The 19,773-nt window shown below is 45.3% G+C and overlaps 1 protein-coding gene across 2 annotated transcripts in view; it reads left to right on the top strand.

Moving 5' to 3' along the window:
* SFRP1 (secreted frizzled related protein 1) overlaps positions 1 to 19,773 on the top strand; it is a 255,675-nt gene that overhangs the window by 36,978 nt on the left and 198,924 nt on the right. Inside the window, exon 3 of one of the 2 annotated variants that reach the window (XM_039253400.1) lies at positions 5,052 to 8,635. The exons of the other annotated variant lie outside the window; for it this stretch is intronic. Coding sequence (XP_039109331.1) covers positions 5,052 to 5,374 — 323 coding nt within the window. The 3' untranslated portion in view covers positions 5,375 to 8,635. Of the gene's footprint in view, positions 1 to 5,051; positions 8,636 to 19,773 lie in introns of those variants that run through there. 2 annotated transcript variants of the gene reach the window in all.

The following is a 19,773-nucleotide window of genomic DNA, read 5'->3' as shown; positions in this document are numbered from 1 at the left end:
TCCTGCAGTGTGGATTGGCTTGTTTCTTATGGGTACCCCTATCTGTAAGCTGCTAAGTTTCAGCTTTTCCTCTCCCTGTCAAGCCAGGTTTCACCATCCATTTGCTTTCCATTATACTGCATGCTGATATGTTCTTGTTTTCTTGCATGTGTTTATAACTTTTTTTTTAAACTTTAATTTTAAACTGACTTCAGAATGGAATGGAAATGATTGTGTGTGTTCAATCTAATATGTTTGGCTAGAAGTAGCCAGTGGTAACTCTTCACAAACATTCCAGAAGCGTGATGGTTGCCAGTATGGCATACCTTTTCTTTTCACTTCCCGGTGGTTTTTGGCTCTCTGGAATTCATGCCCAACCCTTCGGATCAGGATCCGGGCCTTCCACAGGCCATCAGTGACCCCAAGTCACCAAGTTGAGCTATCTCGCCTCACACTCATGCTTAAACTGCAGCATTTGGGAGGGAGGGCATTTCCTCTATTTGAAACGCCCTCCCCTGGCCCTTCTGAAACACTTGGCTGCCTGGTTTTCCATCTGCACCTCTGATCATTTTCACAATAACACGTCCTCTCTCCTCAGTGATGGTGCTCCCCGAGGGTCCACATTTTCTCTTTTCCCTTCACTGTAATCAGCTGACTCACAGATTTGATTCCTAACTCAGCCCTTTCCCAGCTTTTGTATCAAATCCTTCTTGAGGTCCGGCAGCTATTCCACGTTATTGGCTGTATGAATGACTGGCTCTCAGCCAAGGCTTGCCATACATCCCAGCACCCTGTCGAGGGAAGTGGACGAATGGTGGCACCATTAGCATTAGAGGGCCAGGACGGAGAGATGGTTTTGAAGAGGGTGTGGGTTTGAAATCGGTGTAGAGTTTCCTGTTCTCCTTTTAGCCTCAGAAATATGGCCAAGCTTCATGGGGAGGCTACCAAGGAAGTATCATTTTGGAGCAACAAATATGGTTCCAGGTGACTAAAAGTGGGATGAATTTTTAAGGGTCTACCTGAATATAAGGGGTTATTTCTTTTAACATTGACCAGAAAGACCCAGACAAACCCTAATGGCATCCTTACCTGGGGTTTTCTACGTTTCTGGGTCTCTGAATTCTTGCTGGCAGTGACCAGCAAGGTGAGGGGTAGGAGTAATATTCTACTTTCAGAAGATGTAAAGTTGTTGCTAAAAAACGCTAAGGTGTTTTGTTTTGTTTGTGAGTTTTGTTTTAGTTCGGGGCCCAAGTGTTACAAGTAGCTGAGATCAAGGGCCGGAAGTAGTAGTAGTTGTAGCATTCCCCCCCCCCCCCGCCCACCGGGGTGGGAAGGACACACAATGAAGAAGACCATGTATGGGGTGGGGGATGCTAGGGTTGAGGTTGCTGGGCCCCCAGCATTGCCCAGCACGGGCTCTCTGGATACCAAGCCAGCAGGCAGCACTGTATGCTTTACAGATGGAGAACTGAGATTCAGAGAAACCAGATTTTGTGGTCACATTGAACCCAGGACCCAGTACTCTGTCCAGTGCCCCAGCTGCTGCCTCCTGGGGCTTCTCCTCCCTGCCCACACCATCATTTGCCTTGCAAACTGTGAACACACAGTCTATGGGTGAATCTCTGGGGCCCAGGCACTGTCTATGTGGTGCAGGCCGGGTAGGGGAAGAGGAAGTGGTGATCGGTTCCAGGCTGCTCCTGGGCCAGCACCCACCCCTGTCCCAGAAGCCCCTGGATGTGGTGTGGTTGGGGGCTGTGCGTATATCCACAAGGCACGGAGAAATCAACCTCGGCCGGCTAATCGCCTATCCAAACATTGTTGGTAATCTGCATCCCTAAAATAAACCCTTAAAAGATGGAAAGATGTTAGTAATTTCTGGCCATATGTGCCTCCTCCTTCCTTACTCTCCCCACCTCAAAAAAGAAACTGAGCCAAATGGCAAGAAATAAAGAGTCTAATGCATAACACATTTCCATCATTTGATTTCCCCTCTCCCCTTGCTGTCCCCCCACCTATGTAAACTAAATTCCTTTACACGGTCATGGCAAAGGAACATTAATTTTTGATTTGAGTTGTGATTAAAAGCAACACAATCAAAAGAGTGAAATAGTTTCCACTGAAGCAATATCATTTTAAACCCAGTCATGGTATAGTAGGAAAGAGTGTGGTCTTTGGGGTTAAGTGTGGGTTTTAATTCTGATTCTATCTCACTTACATACTGTGGCTTCATGCTGTCATTACTTGACCTGAGTCCTTCTCCTTGATTGTAATAAATAATAATGATGCCTTCTTAGCAGGAGTGCTGTGAGCGTGAAATAACGCGCCATGCATAGAGCAGCCTATGTGGAGTGTGGCACTCAAAGAAATGATGGCTCACTTCTCTGCAGAAAAGAGGGTGCCCACATTGTCAGCTGGGGCATGCACTCATCTCTCCTGGTGACACAATCCATTGCTTCTACAACAATGCTTGGTTGCCAGCCTTAGGTTTTGGGAAGTAGCTTGGGATTCATCCAATATCGTGGGGCCGCTTTATTTAGAGGGTCTCGTGAAGGGAGCAGAATTGTTCTTACTGTGTTATCCTCCTGCACTGTTCTTTTCTTTGATACGTGGTTTCTCCCAGTTCTGTTTTCTCTGTTTTGCAGAGAGGAGGCTGGGATGGAAACTTGACTTTCCCTAGGCCTGGGCAGCGAATCTCCTCCTGCCGGCCCCTTCTTCAACCCCTCTGAGAACTTTCTTCATTTAGCGAGCCACAGGCCAGAACAGTTGAAGTCTTTTCCCAAGTGAACCACCAGGCACGGAGTTTGTGAGCCAACAAGGGACACTAACCCAAGTGTAGGCCTGTGTAGGCATGTCGGGGGTGAAGCCCTGGACAGGTAGTTTCTGTGCTTTCTGTTCGCCACACTCCTGCCTTCTGGTCCCCATGCACTCTGTCCACCGTGGGGGTGGGAATTAAGCATAATCAGAAGCACTGGGCAGTGGCTGGTTTGGGTCAGGGAGAGCTTAAAGAAAGGAACTCATTGCGAGGCTGTGCTCAACTCACTTCCATGTGTGCTGGGAAGCCTGGACCAGCCTGAAAGGTCAAGGTTAATCCTCAGCAAGAGCCTTCTGCTGCTTAGTGCCCAGTTCCTGAACCTTCTGCCGCCCTTGGGAGTGAGGCATTTCTTAAGGGATACCAGGCCGGGGTATTATATGAGATTAAGTAGGCTGCAAAATCTGGAACTCTTTTTGTAAGGAAAAGAAAGCAATGGGAGCGTGTTTAATTTACTGACTTTGACACATTCATTAAAGGTTTGTTCCTAGGATTTTCCCCTCTCCTTCTTATTCTTAGGTTAGCCAAGGGTATGTTGTCTAATCAGCTAAATACTAAATAATAAAGCCTTTGCCAGAGCAGTCTCTTTCAACCAGGAGAAACTCTTCTACCATTTCGTAAATGAAGTCATTTTGAAATGTGGATAAAACCAGGAAGTGAGTCTGAGCTCCTCCCATTTTCTTGATCCATTTAGCTGGTCCTCTAAATATGGGGTTCATTATGAAGAATTTTGCAGCCATAGAGTCTGCATGGACTGCATGGTGATTAAAAGTGCACATTTAAGACATGGGTTTAAACTGAGCTTTAGAGACTTTGGCCAAGTTAACTTAACCCCCTACACCACAGTTTTCTCATCTATTAAATGGGGGAAAATAATTATACCTTCCTCATGGAGTTGTTAGATTTAATTGAGGAAATTCATGGAAAATACTTAGCGCACTTCCTGGCATGCCGTATGCTCTCATAATTGTTAACTATTGCTATTCTGTTCAGATTCAAGCCTTTCCTCATGAAGCGTGGGTGGGAATTTTGAGTTACCAAAAAGAGGGGTCTTGCTAATTTTGAAGTTAGAAGAGTGCAGGGGATGTGCAAATTATCTGGTGACTAGCATCTAGAAAATGATTTTCATCTCCTTTAGAAATACTTGGGCTGGCCAGCCTGAGGGGGGAGTTGAGTGTCACAGTGACGCCATATTTTTAGTGCATTTACATCGTTACAGAATGCCTCCACGTGTATTTAATTATCTTCACCAAGAGACCTTGTGTAGCCATCACTAATTTTCCTGTCCATACATTTACATTAAAATCATGTTAACTGAGGGTCTGCAGAGACAAAAAAAAAAAAAAAAAAAAAAGATAAGCCAGACTCAGTGGATGGGCTCTTTCCCTTCCTGCAGATAGCTATGCTGAGGAATGGAAGCCCATGTCCTGTATTAGACTCAAGGAGATCATCTCTCGGATCTATCTGTCAAGACTTCACCAGGACTTGCTCTAATCTGTCAAGAGCTCAAAGCAGAGTTTGAATGTGTGTGGGTCTACCCAGTGGAAGAAAACATTAGTGGCACCCGTTAGTGGTTGCCTTGTGGTTGACAGAACATTAGCAGTACCTGCTGTCAAAACTCCCCAGAGGCACAGTGGTAGGGACTGTGATTTCTCCGATGCAGAAGTTGGACACTGATTTTCGATGCACTCAAGCATGACCATTTGATGTGCTGTTTAATTTCTCCATTGCCACGTGTGCACACATAGATTTTGTCAGTCTTGTTTACAGGACCCAACTTTCAAGGAATTTTAGGTCCCTTGGATGTTAAAGAATTAAACCAATGCCTTTCTCTTTAAAAAAAAAAGTTGGGGTAAAATTTTTTTGAGTCCTGAGGTCTATAGCATTAGATTATATGGGTTAGATTCAATTATATGATCCCCTTCTTCTCTTAAAGCATTGTAGGATATTTGGATTCATTGAATTTTAAAAAAGAGAAACATGGTTTGGCTCTGAAAATTTATTTGAGAATCTCATGGTGTCCCAGGGCACCTATTAAGTTACCGTTAGACACCACAAAACTAGGGGGCAGAACATGAAGATTAACTGAGATCTTGGTGCTTATCTTCAAACCACCTCTTTCTTTGACTTGCCGGTTGTGTTGCATTTCATCTCCCCCTTGAGCCATAGCTTGGGTTATTGTTTCAGATGGAAAGCTGTGTTCTAAAATGCTTTTTCTCCCTCCTTCCCTCCTCTTCCCCCACCTTGCCTGCACCGTCTGTAGCTCTGCGGATGAAAATAAAAGAAGTGAAAAAAGAAAATGGCGACAAAAAGATTGTCCCCAAGAAGAAGAAGCCTCTGAAGCTGGGCCCCATCAAGAAGAAGGAACTGAAGAAGCTTGTTCTATACCTGAAGAATGGGGCTGACTGCCCCTGTCACCAGCTGGACAACCTGAGCCACCATTTTCTCATCATGGGCCGGAAGGTGAAGAGCCAGTACTTGCTGACGGCAATCCACAAGTGGGACAAGAAAAACAAGGAATTCAAAAACTTCATGAAGAAAATGAAAAATCACGAATGCCCCACTTTTCAGTCGGTCTTTAAGTGATTCTCCCTGGGTGGGTAGGGGAGGGAGCCATGGCTTGGGGTGAGGGGCGGGGCTGAGCATACAACCCTGGAGCCTGGAGGTCTGTGCTCACTTCTCCTCTGGTTGGTAGAGGACATTGTAATCCAGCTGGCTTTGCTCTGGCAGCTTCCCCACTCCATCCCCTCCATAGCCACGCTCCAGACCCCAATACCGCCAGTATTTAAAGCCGCATGCGCAGGTAAGGAAAACCATTTAGATTAGGAAGTCTTTTAGGATCTACCGTGCGGAACAGCACATCACTGAGGAAAAGTAGGTGTAAACCATTTCAACCAGGCACAGTTACTAAAAAAAGAAAATTTTGCCAGTAACAAAGAAACCAACCAAGCAGCCAACCAAGAAAACCCAAAACCAAAAAGCAAAGAGACTGGGCAAAAAGTGAGAGAAAGCAGCAGAAAAACTAAGTTCTGCAACTTCGTGTCGTCACAAATGGCTTGTGGATCTATCAGCTCATCTATGCCTTTGATGTGTCACTTTCAGTTCCAGAAACTTCTGTCTCTGTCTACCTTACTCAGAAACAAACACACACCACATTTACAACTGAAGATCAAATCCAGAAAGTTAAGAGCAGGGAAGAAAAGCACCAGGACAGCATGTAATAGTGAAAACACAGGGAGGCCGTGTCTGCCCTGCCTCTCCACGTGATTGGCTTTTGATCTGAATCAGCTAGTCTCAGATGCCATGTAAGTGGCAGTGAACATCAGCCTCAGTGCATGATCTAGCCTCCAGACATGCGGAGGGCGGCACGTGCCTGCCTTTGTGTGAGGAAGAGGAAACACCAAACCCACGGCATGAGAGAGACCATGATTTTCAGCCTGAGAAGGCAATGGTTAGTGGTTTTCGAAAAACATAACGAGAAAACAAAGAAAAAAAAAAAATCAGGAACAGCCCAGCAAATTGCCAGTCAGTGTGAACTGTAATTGGGTGAAGAGTTTAGTGTTCAATTTCATCTGCTTGCTCATTTCACTTTTGTGTCTGTTTTTTCTTGTTTGTTTGTTTGTTTTTTGTTTTTTAGAGGACAACGACAAAAACCCTATTTACTTTTCAATGTTTTATAAAAGAAGTCAACATTAACATTTGAAAGGGGTGCTGGGCTGAGTGAGGGTCTTTTGATGCATTTGAGGCTACTTTCTAGCAGAGCAGCTCTCTCATGGGGCATTTGGGTTGGGAGGTGGATTTGCCTGAAAGCAAACCACAAGGTCCTCTTTCCTGAGGGGTTCTGGGTTGCCCCGGACCCAACCCAGTGCCTGTCAGAACCCACAGTGCTTCCCGTGCTTTTCTTTCCTGTGAAGAAGTGGATTCCTTTAAACTTGACTGTCTATAGATCAAAGAAATTCAGAACAGCCAGACTGCCTGTCCTCCTTACACTTATAACAATTTTTTAAAAAATTTCTGCAAGGGAGAGTTAGGTCAAAAATGTCCCCATCCAAGGAGAGAGTTTCAAAGACACCACACATCTCTTCAGGTTTCCCTGACTGCCCGAAGATGTTTCTTAAACCCCTTGTGTTTAATAAGTGATGTACATAAGCTCATTCACAGAAGCAACTTTACTCCTCCTGGTGAGTATATAAAAAGTCATTCTAAGCAATTAATGTGAATTTGTTCCTCAAGCCTGATTCTTAATTCTCTGTAACACCTGAAGGTGGTGAGCTAGTGGTTGTCCTTCTGGGCGAATGTTTATACCCAATCCAGAAGCTGCAGGGGGGCTGGGATGTGTCACCCCATGGCCCTGGATTGACGCAGAAACAGTGGAAGATTCTGTTAACTTCTGAAGGCTCCTGTCTGAAAATAAGCATGCCAACTTCATTACCTACCTGAGGGTGATCCTGATATAATTAACCTCTCACCATTAGTGATCCTATTATTTTAACACTTTTGTTTTTTGGTTCTCTCTGACCTTTAATCATAAAGTGTTGGGGATCTTAAGTGATTTGCCTGTAAGTTTGGATGATTTTTAAAAAATGTGTATATACATTAGTTAATTAGAAATATTCTACTTTACTATTGTTAACTGAAATTCAGTACAATTTCGTGAGTGCATGGTTCTGGGCCTTAGTTTTGGTTGATTAACTCAAGAGTTCAGTGCTTATATGTATCTGCTCATTTTGACAAAGAGCATCATGCAGCAGGCGTCTGTCCAAAGCTGGGCCTCGGCAAGGGTTTTGTGTGGGGCGTTAGCTGTTACCACAGAAAGACTGGAAGATTAGGCGGCCATGCTGTGCAGCTCTCTACATGCGAATCCTCAGACGGGAAGTGACATTTTCGGGACGAGTTCAAAATAAATTGGAAATGTGAACTGCAGCTGCACGTTTTACCCCAACCATACGGTCCCAGGACTTTTGAGTTTGACTGTGGATTTGAGATACACACTCTCTTTGTCTACAACTCACCAGCAATTTGAGGATGCAAAGGGAGGCTATGAGCCCAAAGCAGCATTTTTATCACAAACCCTGTTTTTCTCAACAAAGGGTAGAACAGAACCAATGTGTAGACTATTGGCTTGGTCATCGGTTTCCAGAAGAGGAGGTCTGTATGTAATTTGTAATTATTGCTAGGTCAAAGGTCCTATTTGTAAAGGTGAGAAGTAATCGTGCTGGGTAGGATCCTGTGACGTCATTGGCAGAGCTCAGCTCAGTCTTTGAAGATTACTAGTTCTCTCAGAAGATGGAAAGTGAGATGAGGGCTCCCCCCCCAAACACTTTACCTTTAGAATATCCCCTGTGACACTTGGCTCATGGTCCCGATGCATTAGCACCAAGGTCTCCTGGAGGCAGAATCCATTCAGAGTTCTAGTTTTCACTTGGATGTGTGCATTACAGACCCCCGTGCCCAAAGCTAGAATGTGTATTTCTCATCAGACTCCAAGTAACTCGTTGCTCTGTTGCAAATTCACAGCTGTCTTCGAAGCGCACCTTGGGTAACTCCCATGGAATAACGTAGTGGCCCTTCTGATCTGTCACCAGCGGATACGTAGGGCTCAGATGAAACTCCCGTTTCCCCTAGTCCCCTCACATAGAGTCTAAGTCTTTTACAAAAGCTTTGAATACTGTGAAAATGTTTTACATTCCATTTCATTTGTGTTGTTGTTTTAACTGCATTTTACCAGATGTTTTGATGTTATCACTTATGTTAATAGTAATTCCCGTATGTGTTCATTTTACTTTCATGCTTTTTCCTGCCATGTATCAATATTCACTTGACTAAAATCACTCAATTAATCAATGATAATGTGAGTTGTGTCTTTCCCCCTCACCAATCCCAGTGATAGACCACTCAACCCTCTTCCACTGTGCATACAGTGGAACCTGCTTGAGTTTCTTTAGCAATGTTTTCTGGCCTTGGTTTTACAGCTTTCAAATGATAACTGGGCGTGGGTGGGCTGGAGGCACACCTGGGAGGCACTGCCTGCTATGCTCACCCCCATCCCACATTGACCATCTGCTCCCGTGAATAACTTCCAGAAGCGTTTCCCCCCGGCCGTAGGTGTTTCAGAGCAGAGCAAAGGTTAAATACTTGTTCTACAAACACTGTGTTTTTCAATTCTGCCCTTCTTTTCCATGTTTTTGGTTTCAGATGCCTTTTCCCTTCAGCCAATTCTGTGTTAAAATTACCAACTAAAAGTTGAAAACTCTCTGGGATCTGGAGTCTTGGACCCACATAAGATCTTTAAGGAAACCACGTCCAACTGTTTAATATATAGATGGAGAAGCTGATAGGGGAGATGGCTGGGGTTCACAAGGAGTTTGGGGTTCCCAGGTCGATGGTGTTGCTGGAACCAGAAGCCAGGGCTCCTAAGAGCTAGACGCGTGGGAACAATGTCTGAGTTACTGCCGAGGTTCCCTTTGGACCCCGAGTGTGGCACTTGCTGAGCCCAAGCTGTTTCATATTAAGTTATATGCTTGTTGCCCAAGGGATTCCTCAGTGTGACTTTTAATTCCATAAGCAATTAGGGTGACAACTTCATTTGATGTCATTCCCTGATTAACAGGGCACTCCCCAACTTCAGACAACTGGCAATTTTACCCAGAAGTGAGTAACTACTCCCAGGTCACCCAAAACCATACCTAAGCATAGAGACACCATTTCTCAGGCATGGTAGGAGGATTTAGGAAAATCCCATTAAAGTGCTCTAGTATCTAAAGATCTTCCCATATGAATGTACATGACTAGAACTAGTGATATGCTAATCAGGTCAAGGCCAATATTGGCATTTTTCTTTTTGGCATTTTTCCTTTTTATTCCCCGTGGTTAATGGAAAGGAAAATCTCTTTTAGGTTGGGTAGGATGTCTTTGTGACCCTGCTGAAGCCCCATCACTGCACCCCATAATTTCCCACTGCTGTTTTGAATTTTTTTTTTAACAAATCAGCAAAAATATGATGAAGTATGTACAAAGGCATCTAGGCTTCTGCTGCTGGAGTCACCTTGTACGGTGGGGTACCCAAGAGTCGGGACTGCTTGAGCCTTGTGCCCTAGACATGCTACTAACACCGAGATTGGCAGCCTTAACCTCAGCTCTATGGCATCCACATCTCTTCAGGGAATTGTACAGGTGCTCTTCTACTCAGGGACAGAAAGAGATGAAGGGCCACAATGTTATAACTAGGTTAGGTTGCTCTTATTTCTTTTTTAAAAGTTATTTATTTATTTAGAGAGCACAAGCAGGTCAGTGGCAGAAAGAGAAGGAGAGAGAGAACCCCAAGCAGGCTCTGTGCTGACAGTGGGGCTCAAACTCACTAACCATGAGATCATGATCTGAGCCAAAACCAAGAGTCAGATGCTTAACTGACTGAGCCACTGAGGCACCCCAGGTCACTCTTACTCCTAAGGCGATCTCTCCACAGTGGGGTCCAGAAGTATTAGCAATTCACTTTTGCTCCTGAGGAAGAGAAACCTGTACCAATCTTCTAATAGTAATAAAAAGAAATGGAATCACTCTGAAATTTTAGCACGGATCCCTAGAACTATCTAAGAGATGCAGGTATGGGTTCATTTTATTATTTCCCCAGGAATCTAGCCCATTCCAAGCCCCACATATTTATCCATGCCCTTCAGAGAGAAAAGAACCAGAAGGAAGTTTCCAATTTATTTCCCCGTGTAAGGGAAAGTTAAGGAACACATCTTTGATGGCAGATAAACCTCAAAATTTCATTGAAAAAAAAAATTTATTTTTAAGCATAGGTCACCCAGGAGAGCCTGCTAACAAGCAGTTTCTGACATCCACACCTGGAAATGTCAGATTCCAAAGGTTTGCCGGGGGGCCCTAGAATCGGAACTCTGAACTAGTGCTCTAGGTTTCCCAGATGCCAGCGGTCTCCTGGATCTTACTTCGTAAAACATTTTTGTAGGATGTGAGTGACCTGGGGATGACAGTCAGGCTATTATTTTGGTGTCCCCTTATCCTCACCCCATACTCCATATTGCTGCAGCCCTTTCTAAAGTTCTGAGTTATTCTTACGAGGTATTAGTTAATAGAAGAGATCAGTTAGAGACATGAGGGCAGGAATGAGCCTCTTCCCTTTAGCCGGCCACATGTGGCTTCCCAAGTAGGGCTTCTCAGACTTGAATACACACAGGAGCCACCAGGAGACTGTGTGACAATACAGATTCTGATTGGGTAAGGGGGTGGGGCCAGAGTCCCGCATTTCTGATGGGCTTCTCCTGGTGGGGAGAGGCCGACTTCTGGTCTGCAGAGCACACTTTGAGGTTGAGGCTGGAAGGGGCATGTGAGAAGGGCTGTGGGGCTCAGTAGGGTCTTTGCTTCCTGCCACAATAATGCCATGTTTGGGATCCCCGTGTACAGCCCTTGGGACTCCTTGGGATTCAATATGAACCATGCTGTGGGTTGGAAAGAAAATCGCACTGTGGGAGAGCCCCAGTTGGAAACCCAAAGCTGCAGGCTAACCTTCCCAACCCACTCTCCGGATTTCACTTTTGTCCCAGACTTGACGGTTGATTCTTCCTCCGCCGACTCCACTTATTCCGGAAACTCACAGATCCCTTCTTTTTTTTCCTTCTTCAGCAAACTATGAGCGCTCCAAGCCTCTGCCCTCTAGGGAATCCCCTTAGTTCCCAGCCCTAGACCACCAGAGGTCGTTGAAGTTGACCAACTGGTGGTATTTACCTCGACCACTTAAGTCATACCAGAATTTGACAACAGAATTGGGACTTTGCATGTTCCGTTTGTTCACATATGGGCAGTTTCAAGCTCAGGTTATGGAAGAGGCCATGAAGAGGGGAAAACTGAAGTATTTGGAGGGGAAATCCCACCTCTTTGATAAATTGAGGACAGCCTGCCGAGCAGGGCTGATTTACTGAGGAACAGGCGTTAGGAATTTCTGTCAGCGAGGGCCTTTTTGTAGGTTTGGAGAAGATGGGTACCAGAAAGAGCTTCAAATAGGAGCAGAAAGCTCCTGTGTCTTTATACATCTGTGGACTATTTAGATAAGAAGGAGCTGTATTTAATCATGGAGAGAATTGTTTGCTTAAATAAAGGGAGGGAAAGTTGCATGTGTGTGTTTAAGGAGAGAAAGAGGAGGTGGGAGGAAGGAGAAAGGATCCAGCAATTTTCCACAGCTGAAACCCCACCACGTGGTTTTAATCAGGATGACCTTCCCATCACCTGAGCTCCAGAAGTGGTGGATGGGGGCGGGGGTGATGGCTTTGGAATTCTCATGGTCTCGTCCTTGGGATTCAGCTAAGCTCTGCCAAGGGCAGCGTGAGCTCCAAGGAAAAATTCTTACCTAGAAAACTGGATTGATGGTGTTGTGAATCTTGATGGAAAAAAAAAAAAAAGGATGGTAGGTGGGTCCAGTCAGTTTGGATCCTAGCAAAATTTCAACTGCAGGGAAAGAGAACCAGTTTTACGTCAGCCCTTTCCCCAAAGTACCCGAGTCCTGGGCCCTACAACCATGTATGCTCAGGAAGCCTGTTCATTGGCTAGCCAGGTGGGGTCCCTGGCCAGAGCCTCTCTGAGATTCCTTAGATGTAAGGGCTTAAAGACAAAGCAATCAAAACCCGGAACTTAGATTTCCTTTCAAAAAAGAGAAGTACAAAGAAGAGCCCCTGTTGAAGCGCCTTCTACATAATCTCATTTCTTGCTTGTCTTGAAAACTCACACCAGCATCCACTGTCACTATTTGTACCAGGAATGAGTGGGGGTGGGGGCTGGGGTAAGGACCTCAGTTTCCAGTTTTGCTATCTAGTTCTCTGGAGAGTTTAAGCAGATCTGAGTAGTTTTACCTCTTTGCCTAGAAGATTAAGCCTATAATCCGAAGGAATAAAGGCGACACGTGCCAAAACCCACGTGCCTATTTCACAATGTGGCCCACATCAGCCAGGGTGGGTTCTACAGAATTAACTGGATTCCTCTGGGGTCAGCACTCCCTCCCAAGGCTGGCAGCTGAGGCTACTGGGAATCTAAATTTGGCTGCTACCCTTGGCAGGTGACTCAGTGACTTCTAGCTGTGGTACAACCTTCCAGCATGATAAATCAGGGCCTGACCTGGGCCAGGCCTAGAGGGGGCCCCAAGGGCTCACATGGGTGTGAGGGGAGAAGGAGGCAGCTTGTAGTTGGCTAGAGGGAAAAATAAGCACCAGCCATAAACTGCAATTAATGTCAGCATGACGCCTTCCGAAGTCTGCCCCCGACTTGCCAACTGTTGTCACGTGTAAACCCTTAGCATACTCTGATAATTCTCTCAAGCTGCCTCCTTATGTTTGGATGCCTCATCTTTGCAATGCCAGGAGTAATGACTATTTATGATATGGAGGCCAGAGATGGGTGATAAAGGCATCCCACGATGGAGGCTAAGCAGGGACAGTTTAGAGATGTGCCAGATCCCACAGATTTGCATCGATTTCCATTCAGTGAAAGGAAAGAACCCACCTTTAAAACCTTAGACACTGGATCGATGGTGCTGTGAATCTTGTTTGAAAAAGGACAGCTGATGTGGCCTTGTCCTTTTGGATCTTAGCAAGATATTTCTATTCAAGACCATCCTCACTGTGACCCTACCTCAAGTCCTGGGCTGGAGAGCACAGTTCTACAAGGGGAGAATGTTCTTTTCTCCAAGTCTGAACATTTTCCAGCAATCCTCAGACTGAACATACAGCAGGTCCAGAGAAACTCCTGGCCTCTTTTCTGACTCACAATTTCCTCCCTGCCTGGTGGATGGAAATGTGTTTGCTCAAGAGAAGTGGTTTCAACTGCAGGGGAAAGCGATCCAGCTTTAAATCAAGTCAAATGAAATTCATGTGTTCCAAAAGGCGTGCGTGTGCGCGCATGCACGCGTACACACACACACACACACACACACACTGTCCGCATGTGCCAGGGAAGGTCACAGCTCTCACAGCTCTGCCCCAGGAGAACTCTCTTTTCCAAAGCACAAACTGCTCCGGGTCTGAATTTGTTGCTATCATTTTTATAATCACTGTTATGTGTTCTGATGATTGTGAGTGGCGTTGGGAATGTTTGTTCTCATGTAATTGCTTGTTTCCTACTGAAATTTCCATGTCAGGCCCTTTCATTGTTCTTATTATCGCTTGCCTCACATTCTGCCTGCTGGGGAAGACCCATCACAGCGGCTTTGGTATTGTTGGTATAGATTATGGAGTCTGGGAGCAGGACCCCCCTCCTGGGCAGGCCGTCAGGCGGCTGTCACGAGCCAGCCACAGGAATTCAGGGCCGGGAGCTCTAGCTCTGTCCTTGCCAGCTGGGGTTCCTGGTTGCTGGGCCAAACTTCAGGGCAAGGGAGACTTGACAAGGCCTGGCCCGCCTCCTAATTTGGGATTAGGCTAAATTCAGAGTGCATTTTGCACCCCAAGTATTTTAGAGGGAATGTGACCCTTGTGTTTCAAACTCACTCACATGCACTTAACTCACTCAAATGTTGATTTACAAAGGGCCTGTGATGTCCAAACAAACCTCTAGGGCTTCTATTCCTAGCCAGCCTTTTTTTCCCCCTCTTAGGACTTTTTGTGAATAGGGTAGGTGGGAGGAAGGAATCAAATATTTCGTCTTTGAACCAGGAAGCAGCTTTCCATTAGGAATGAAACTCGGTGGGGAGTCCAGGAACACAGACCTCTGGAATTGAGTGGGTTCTCTACTGGATGAGCCGTGTGTGCTTCTCATCTCAGCCAGAACCACCTGGATCTCCTCAAGGCCCAGTCACTGTCCAGGCAGCCCAAAGCATTTGAACTTGACCTGTGCTGAAAATGAGCCAGAGTACATTAAAAGACCATTATCTGTTTACACAAATAAATGCATGTCTGCGGAGAACATTTGGAATTCTGGAATAAACACCCCGCGCTTGCCTCTTCTCTTCATCTGAAGTTTCAGCAGCCGCCTCCCACAAACACTAATTCAGTCTTTCAAAACAAAACCCAACCCTTTCAGGAACTTAGGGTGCATTTTCTTTTGGGGTGCACTTGAAACCTGTTTGGGATGCGACAAAGGGGTGATGACATATAGGTTCAACTGTGAGTGCTGTCTCAGATCACCAGACCTCTCTAGGAGACCCTGGGCTTTGGTCCGTTTCCCAGTTCTTTCATGAGGAACTAAAAAATAATTTATCCTTGAATTTGTGTGTGAAGAGCACATCTCTTTTCAGGGTGTAGTAATGCACGGATGGGCATCTGTGTGTGGGTGTGGGTGTCTGTCAGGGTCAGAGCACACAGCTGATGGTTTTGGGATATGTTTGCTTGCTTTTTGGTAGGTGTCTGTGGGTGGTGTGGCTTCAACATCAGATCGCTGGGATCTCCCTTCCTCACAGACCCCTCCTCTGCAATACTCACTGTACTTGCTGTCTTGTGGAATGTTCAGCTGCGTGATAACAAGTCCATTTCATACTGATCACTCTTGTTTTGGGGACATCTTTTTTCTTTTTTTTTTTTTTTAGAAGTATGTTTTTTTAAGTTTGTGTATTTATCTTGAGAGAGAGAGAGGGAGAGAACTGAAAGGACAGAGAGAGAGAGGGAAAGAGAGAGACTCATAAGCAGGCTTTGCATCATCAGTGCGGAGCCCAATGCAGGGCTCAAACTCACAAACCATGAGATCATGACCTGAGCTGAATCCAGAGTTGGGATCTTAACCATCTGAGCATCCAGGGGATATCTTTTAATCACTTCAACCTATCTGTAGGCACCATCAAGTGTATTGCCAGTAGAATCCACGTTATATATTACAATGCATTATACGAGTATTATACGTGTGTAATTCAGTTCTTTGCTGTCCTTCACCACTGCCGTTGCCCTTGGCATTGTGCTGAGGCTTGCAGTGAAGTTACTTGGACTGAATGGTTAAGAAGGAAGAGGGATGGATGCAGACAACTGGACGTGACAGCGTTGCAGGTTGTGGCCTAGGTGGGGCATTCCAGGAGAAAGGAACGTTATGCTAAAGGGTGAAGAGATTGGCAGCATTCCAACAGCTTCACTGTCTCTGCACACGAGGCCCCTTCTTGTCCCCTGTTGGCACGATTGAGTTGAAAGTGTCTTCAATAAACTAGCTTTTCCCCCCATTATGAGAGGACGATGGTGAATTCATGCCAGTAGATTTGAATGGGTTAAGATTGGTCTGGGTTCACAGATGATGTCCATCAGTTGCTGACACAATCAATGAAATTAGAGAAAAACTAGTTTTCCAGTATTTCTTTGGCAGAGGACCCAACAACTGACATTGGATCTGAATTAAGGCTCATAGAGCATAGAGGCAGGACCCTGAATGCCAAGCACCCTCTTATAAGATGCTTTCCACTCCTTAACTTTCTGAACAGTTAAATGCCTGCAATTGGCTCACTTCTTTTGGGAGCATTTATTGACTTTTTACGATGACTCCCTTCTGCTGCAAATAGGGAAGATCTGAGCTGGCCAGAAAACCCGGGCCATTTTCTCCTAAATAAGTGGTTCATTTTGGATTTTTTGTGGATAGTTCAAGATTCCTTGCTGTAGAACCCAACCAGCAGCAACAAAGCAACAGAAGCCAAAAGCAAAACCCTAAATTTAGCATAGGTCTGCAAAGTAAGAATTTCTTTTTTGGGAAAAAATATTTATTTATTTACTTATTTATATTTGAGAGAGAGAGAGAGAGAGAGAGCATGCGCAACTGAGCAAAGAGGAAAGAAAGAAAATCCCATGAAGTGCAGAGAGAGCGAGGAGAGAGAGAGGGAGAAAGGGAGGGAGGAAGAGTGCGGAGCTTGGAGTGAGGTTGGAGCTCACCAGATGTGCGGCTCTAATTCATGAGCCGTGAGATCATGACCTGAGCTAAAGTCGGATGCTTAACTGACTGAGCCACCCAGGCGCCCCAAGGAAAGAATGTCTGATAGGCTTGTGTACAAACTCTGACAAGAAAAGAAGCAGAAAGGAAAAGTTCACTCCTAACCTGGCCCATGCCTGCTCCCTTGGGGCTGGCCTGAGCTACAGGGGCACATACATTTGGATTCACTGGGACAGGGCTCTATCTTGTTCTTTCTCTTAATGGCATCTTGAGAAGAGCTATGGTATTGAAGTTGGCTTAAAATGCTATTCCTTCCAGGCAAGAAAAGAAAATAAATAGATTAAATTGGATGATTTCCAAATTTAAAAACTCTGTGCATCGAAGGACACAATCAACTGTGAACAGGGAAAGGCAACCTATGGAATGGAAGAGTTTGTAAATCATATATGTGATAATATAACATCCAGAATATTATAAAACCCCCTACAAGTCAAAATCAAACAAGGAAACAGACAAAAAACAACCTGATAAAAAACTGGGCAAAGGATCCGAATAGACGTTTCTCCAAAGAAGACATACAAGAAAAGAAGACGTACGCTCATGAAAAGATGCTCAACATTACTAATCATCAGAGAAATGCAAATCAAACCCATCACACACATTAGGATGACTTCCATCAAAAAAACTAAAGAGGGGCACCTGAGTGGCTCAGTCAGTTGAGCGTCTGACTCTTGATTTCAGCTTGGGTCCTGATCCCAGAGTCATGGGATAGAGCCCTGCATTGGGCTCCATGCTCAGCATGGAGTTCTGCTTGGAATTCTCTCTCTCTCCCCTTCTGCCCATCTCCCCCACTCACACTCTCTCCCTCTCTAAAATAAATTTTTTTTTAAATCCCAGAAAACAGCAAGTGTTGACAAGGATGTGGAGAAATTGGAACCCTTTTGCACTGTTTATGGGGAATGTAACATAGTATGGCCACCATGGGAAATAATATGGCCGTTCCTCAAAAATTAAAAAGAGTTACTGGGTCATCTGGGTGGCTCCATTGGTTAAGCATCCAACTTCAGCTCAGTCATGATCTCACAGTTTGTGAGTTCGAGCCCTGCACTGGGCTCTGTGCTGACAGCATAGAGAATGCTTCAGATCTTCTGTCCCCCCTCTCTCTGCCCCTTGCCCAGTCATTCTCTCTCTCTCACTTTCAAAATAAGCTTAAAAAATGCAGAGTTACCAATATGATCCAGAAATTCCACTTCTGGGTGTATCCTGAAAAGCACTGAAGTCAGGGTCTTAAAGAGATATTTGTACTTGCGATTGTAGCAGGATTACTTCATAATGGCTGAAACGTAGGTAAGTGGATAAATAAACTGTGGTATATACACACAGTGGAATATTATTCTGTTTTAAAAAGGCAAGAAATTCTGACACTCACTACAACATGAATGAACCTGGAAGACGTTATGCAAAGTGATATAAGCCAGTCACACAAAGACAAATACTGGAAGATTCCACTTCTATGAGGTGCCCGGAGCAGTCAGATTCGTAGGGACAGAAAGTCGACTGGTGGTTGCCAAGGGCTGGCGGAGAGGGAATGGGGTCTTGGGGTCTCGATAAACAGGTACAGTGTTTCAAACTCTGCAGAATGAAAGGAATTCTGAAGACTGGTTGCACGACAGAATGAATATACTTAACGCAGTTGAACTGTATACTTAAAAACATGGTAAGTATGGTAAGCTCTGTTATGTGTATTTATCACAAAAAATAATTTAAAAAAATATTGTCCCTTCTCTCTTGGGCATTCTGGGACAAAAGAAACTCTCCAAAGTACAGGAATATATAAGTTGGCAGCTATGTGTGCGGCAGACCCTTATTTCGGAATTACTTACGCAGTTTAGTGGCCTCCTAATGGAAAAAAACTCTGCGGAGTGTTTGTTCCACCTCCTCTGCTCACCACACTGGGGATTACAAGAACAAAACAGCTACACCCAAATCAAAAGTGATCGGAACTCCTGTAGCGGCAAGATTTTCCAACCCTGGCAGGAGAGTTCCTCATTAGTCCCTCAACACACACGCATACACATGCACACACACACACGCATTCTTTCTCAGCCGCACATGTGAGCACACACACATGCACATTTGCGTGCACCTACACGCACTCTCTTGGACTTGCACACGTGCATACACACGTACACACACATAGGCACATGAACACATACACCCCCACATGCACATATACGCGCACACATGCACACATGCGCACATGTACATACATGCACATGCACACACTCTCTTGGACTCACACACGTGCACACACATAGGCACATGAACACATACATCCACACACCTACACACAACACACACGTGCACACACGCGCACACACACAATGCACATACATATACATGCAACACACACATACACATATACACATACACGTACACACATGCACGTACACACATGAGCTTTTCCAGACACCTCAGCATATATATTTCATGAGACGACACCATTTTCTGGTCTCTGTGCTGCGCTGGGGCGGAGCCCTGAACTTACTCCCAGGGCCTCCAGGACTTGGACTGCGGAGGAGCAAGAGGAAGGGACTTCTCTGGGCTTCATGGAGAGACTCACAGCTTTCTCTGCAGAGTCCTGCTCCTTGCTGGTGGGGTCAAGGCCTCCACCTTGGAGGGGGAGCGCGTCTAAGAACCATTTGCATCAGTCTACCAGGCTCCCTCAAACTGGACCACTAACGTTCCTATTTGCCAACTCTTCTCTCTAGCTTTTTTTTTTTTTTTTTTTTAATTTATTTCTAGGAGAGAGAGAGAGAGACAGAGTGAGCAGGGGAGGGTCAGAGAGAGAGGGAGTCAGAGCCCGACGCGGGGCTCGAACCCACGAACCGCGAGATCATGACCTAAGCGAAAGTCGGACGCTTAACCGACTAAGCCCCCCAGGCGCCCCTCTTCTCTCTAGCTTTTAAGAATTTCTTATTTTCTCTTTCTTCGCCCGCTCCCATTTTCTGCCTTTTCTCTTTTCCGCTTTTGTTTTAAAGAACCATCTCTCTTCATATCTTTCTCTCTGGCCCCTCCCAGCCCCAGCCCCCTGCAATCTCCCTACTTGGTTTCCTATCCGCCCTTCTTTCTCTCCCCCCCCCCCCCCC

The sequence above is a fragment of the Hyaena hyaena genome, unplaced genomic scaffold (genome assembly GCF_003009895.1).
Source record: "Hyaena hyaena isolate Hyena2069 unplaced genomic scaffold, ASM300989v1 scaffold_446, whole genome shotgun sequence".
Classification (NCBI taxonomy): Eukaryota; Metazoa; Chordata; class Mammalia; order Carnivora; family Hyaenidae; genus Hyaena; species Hyaena hyaena.
This window is presented reverse-complemented; position numbering and strand designations above follow the sequence as displayed.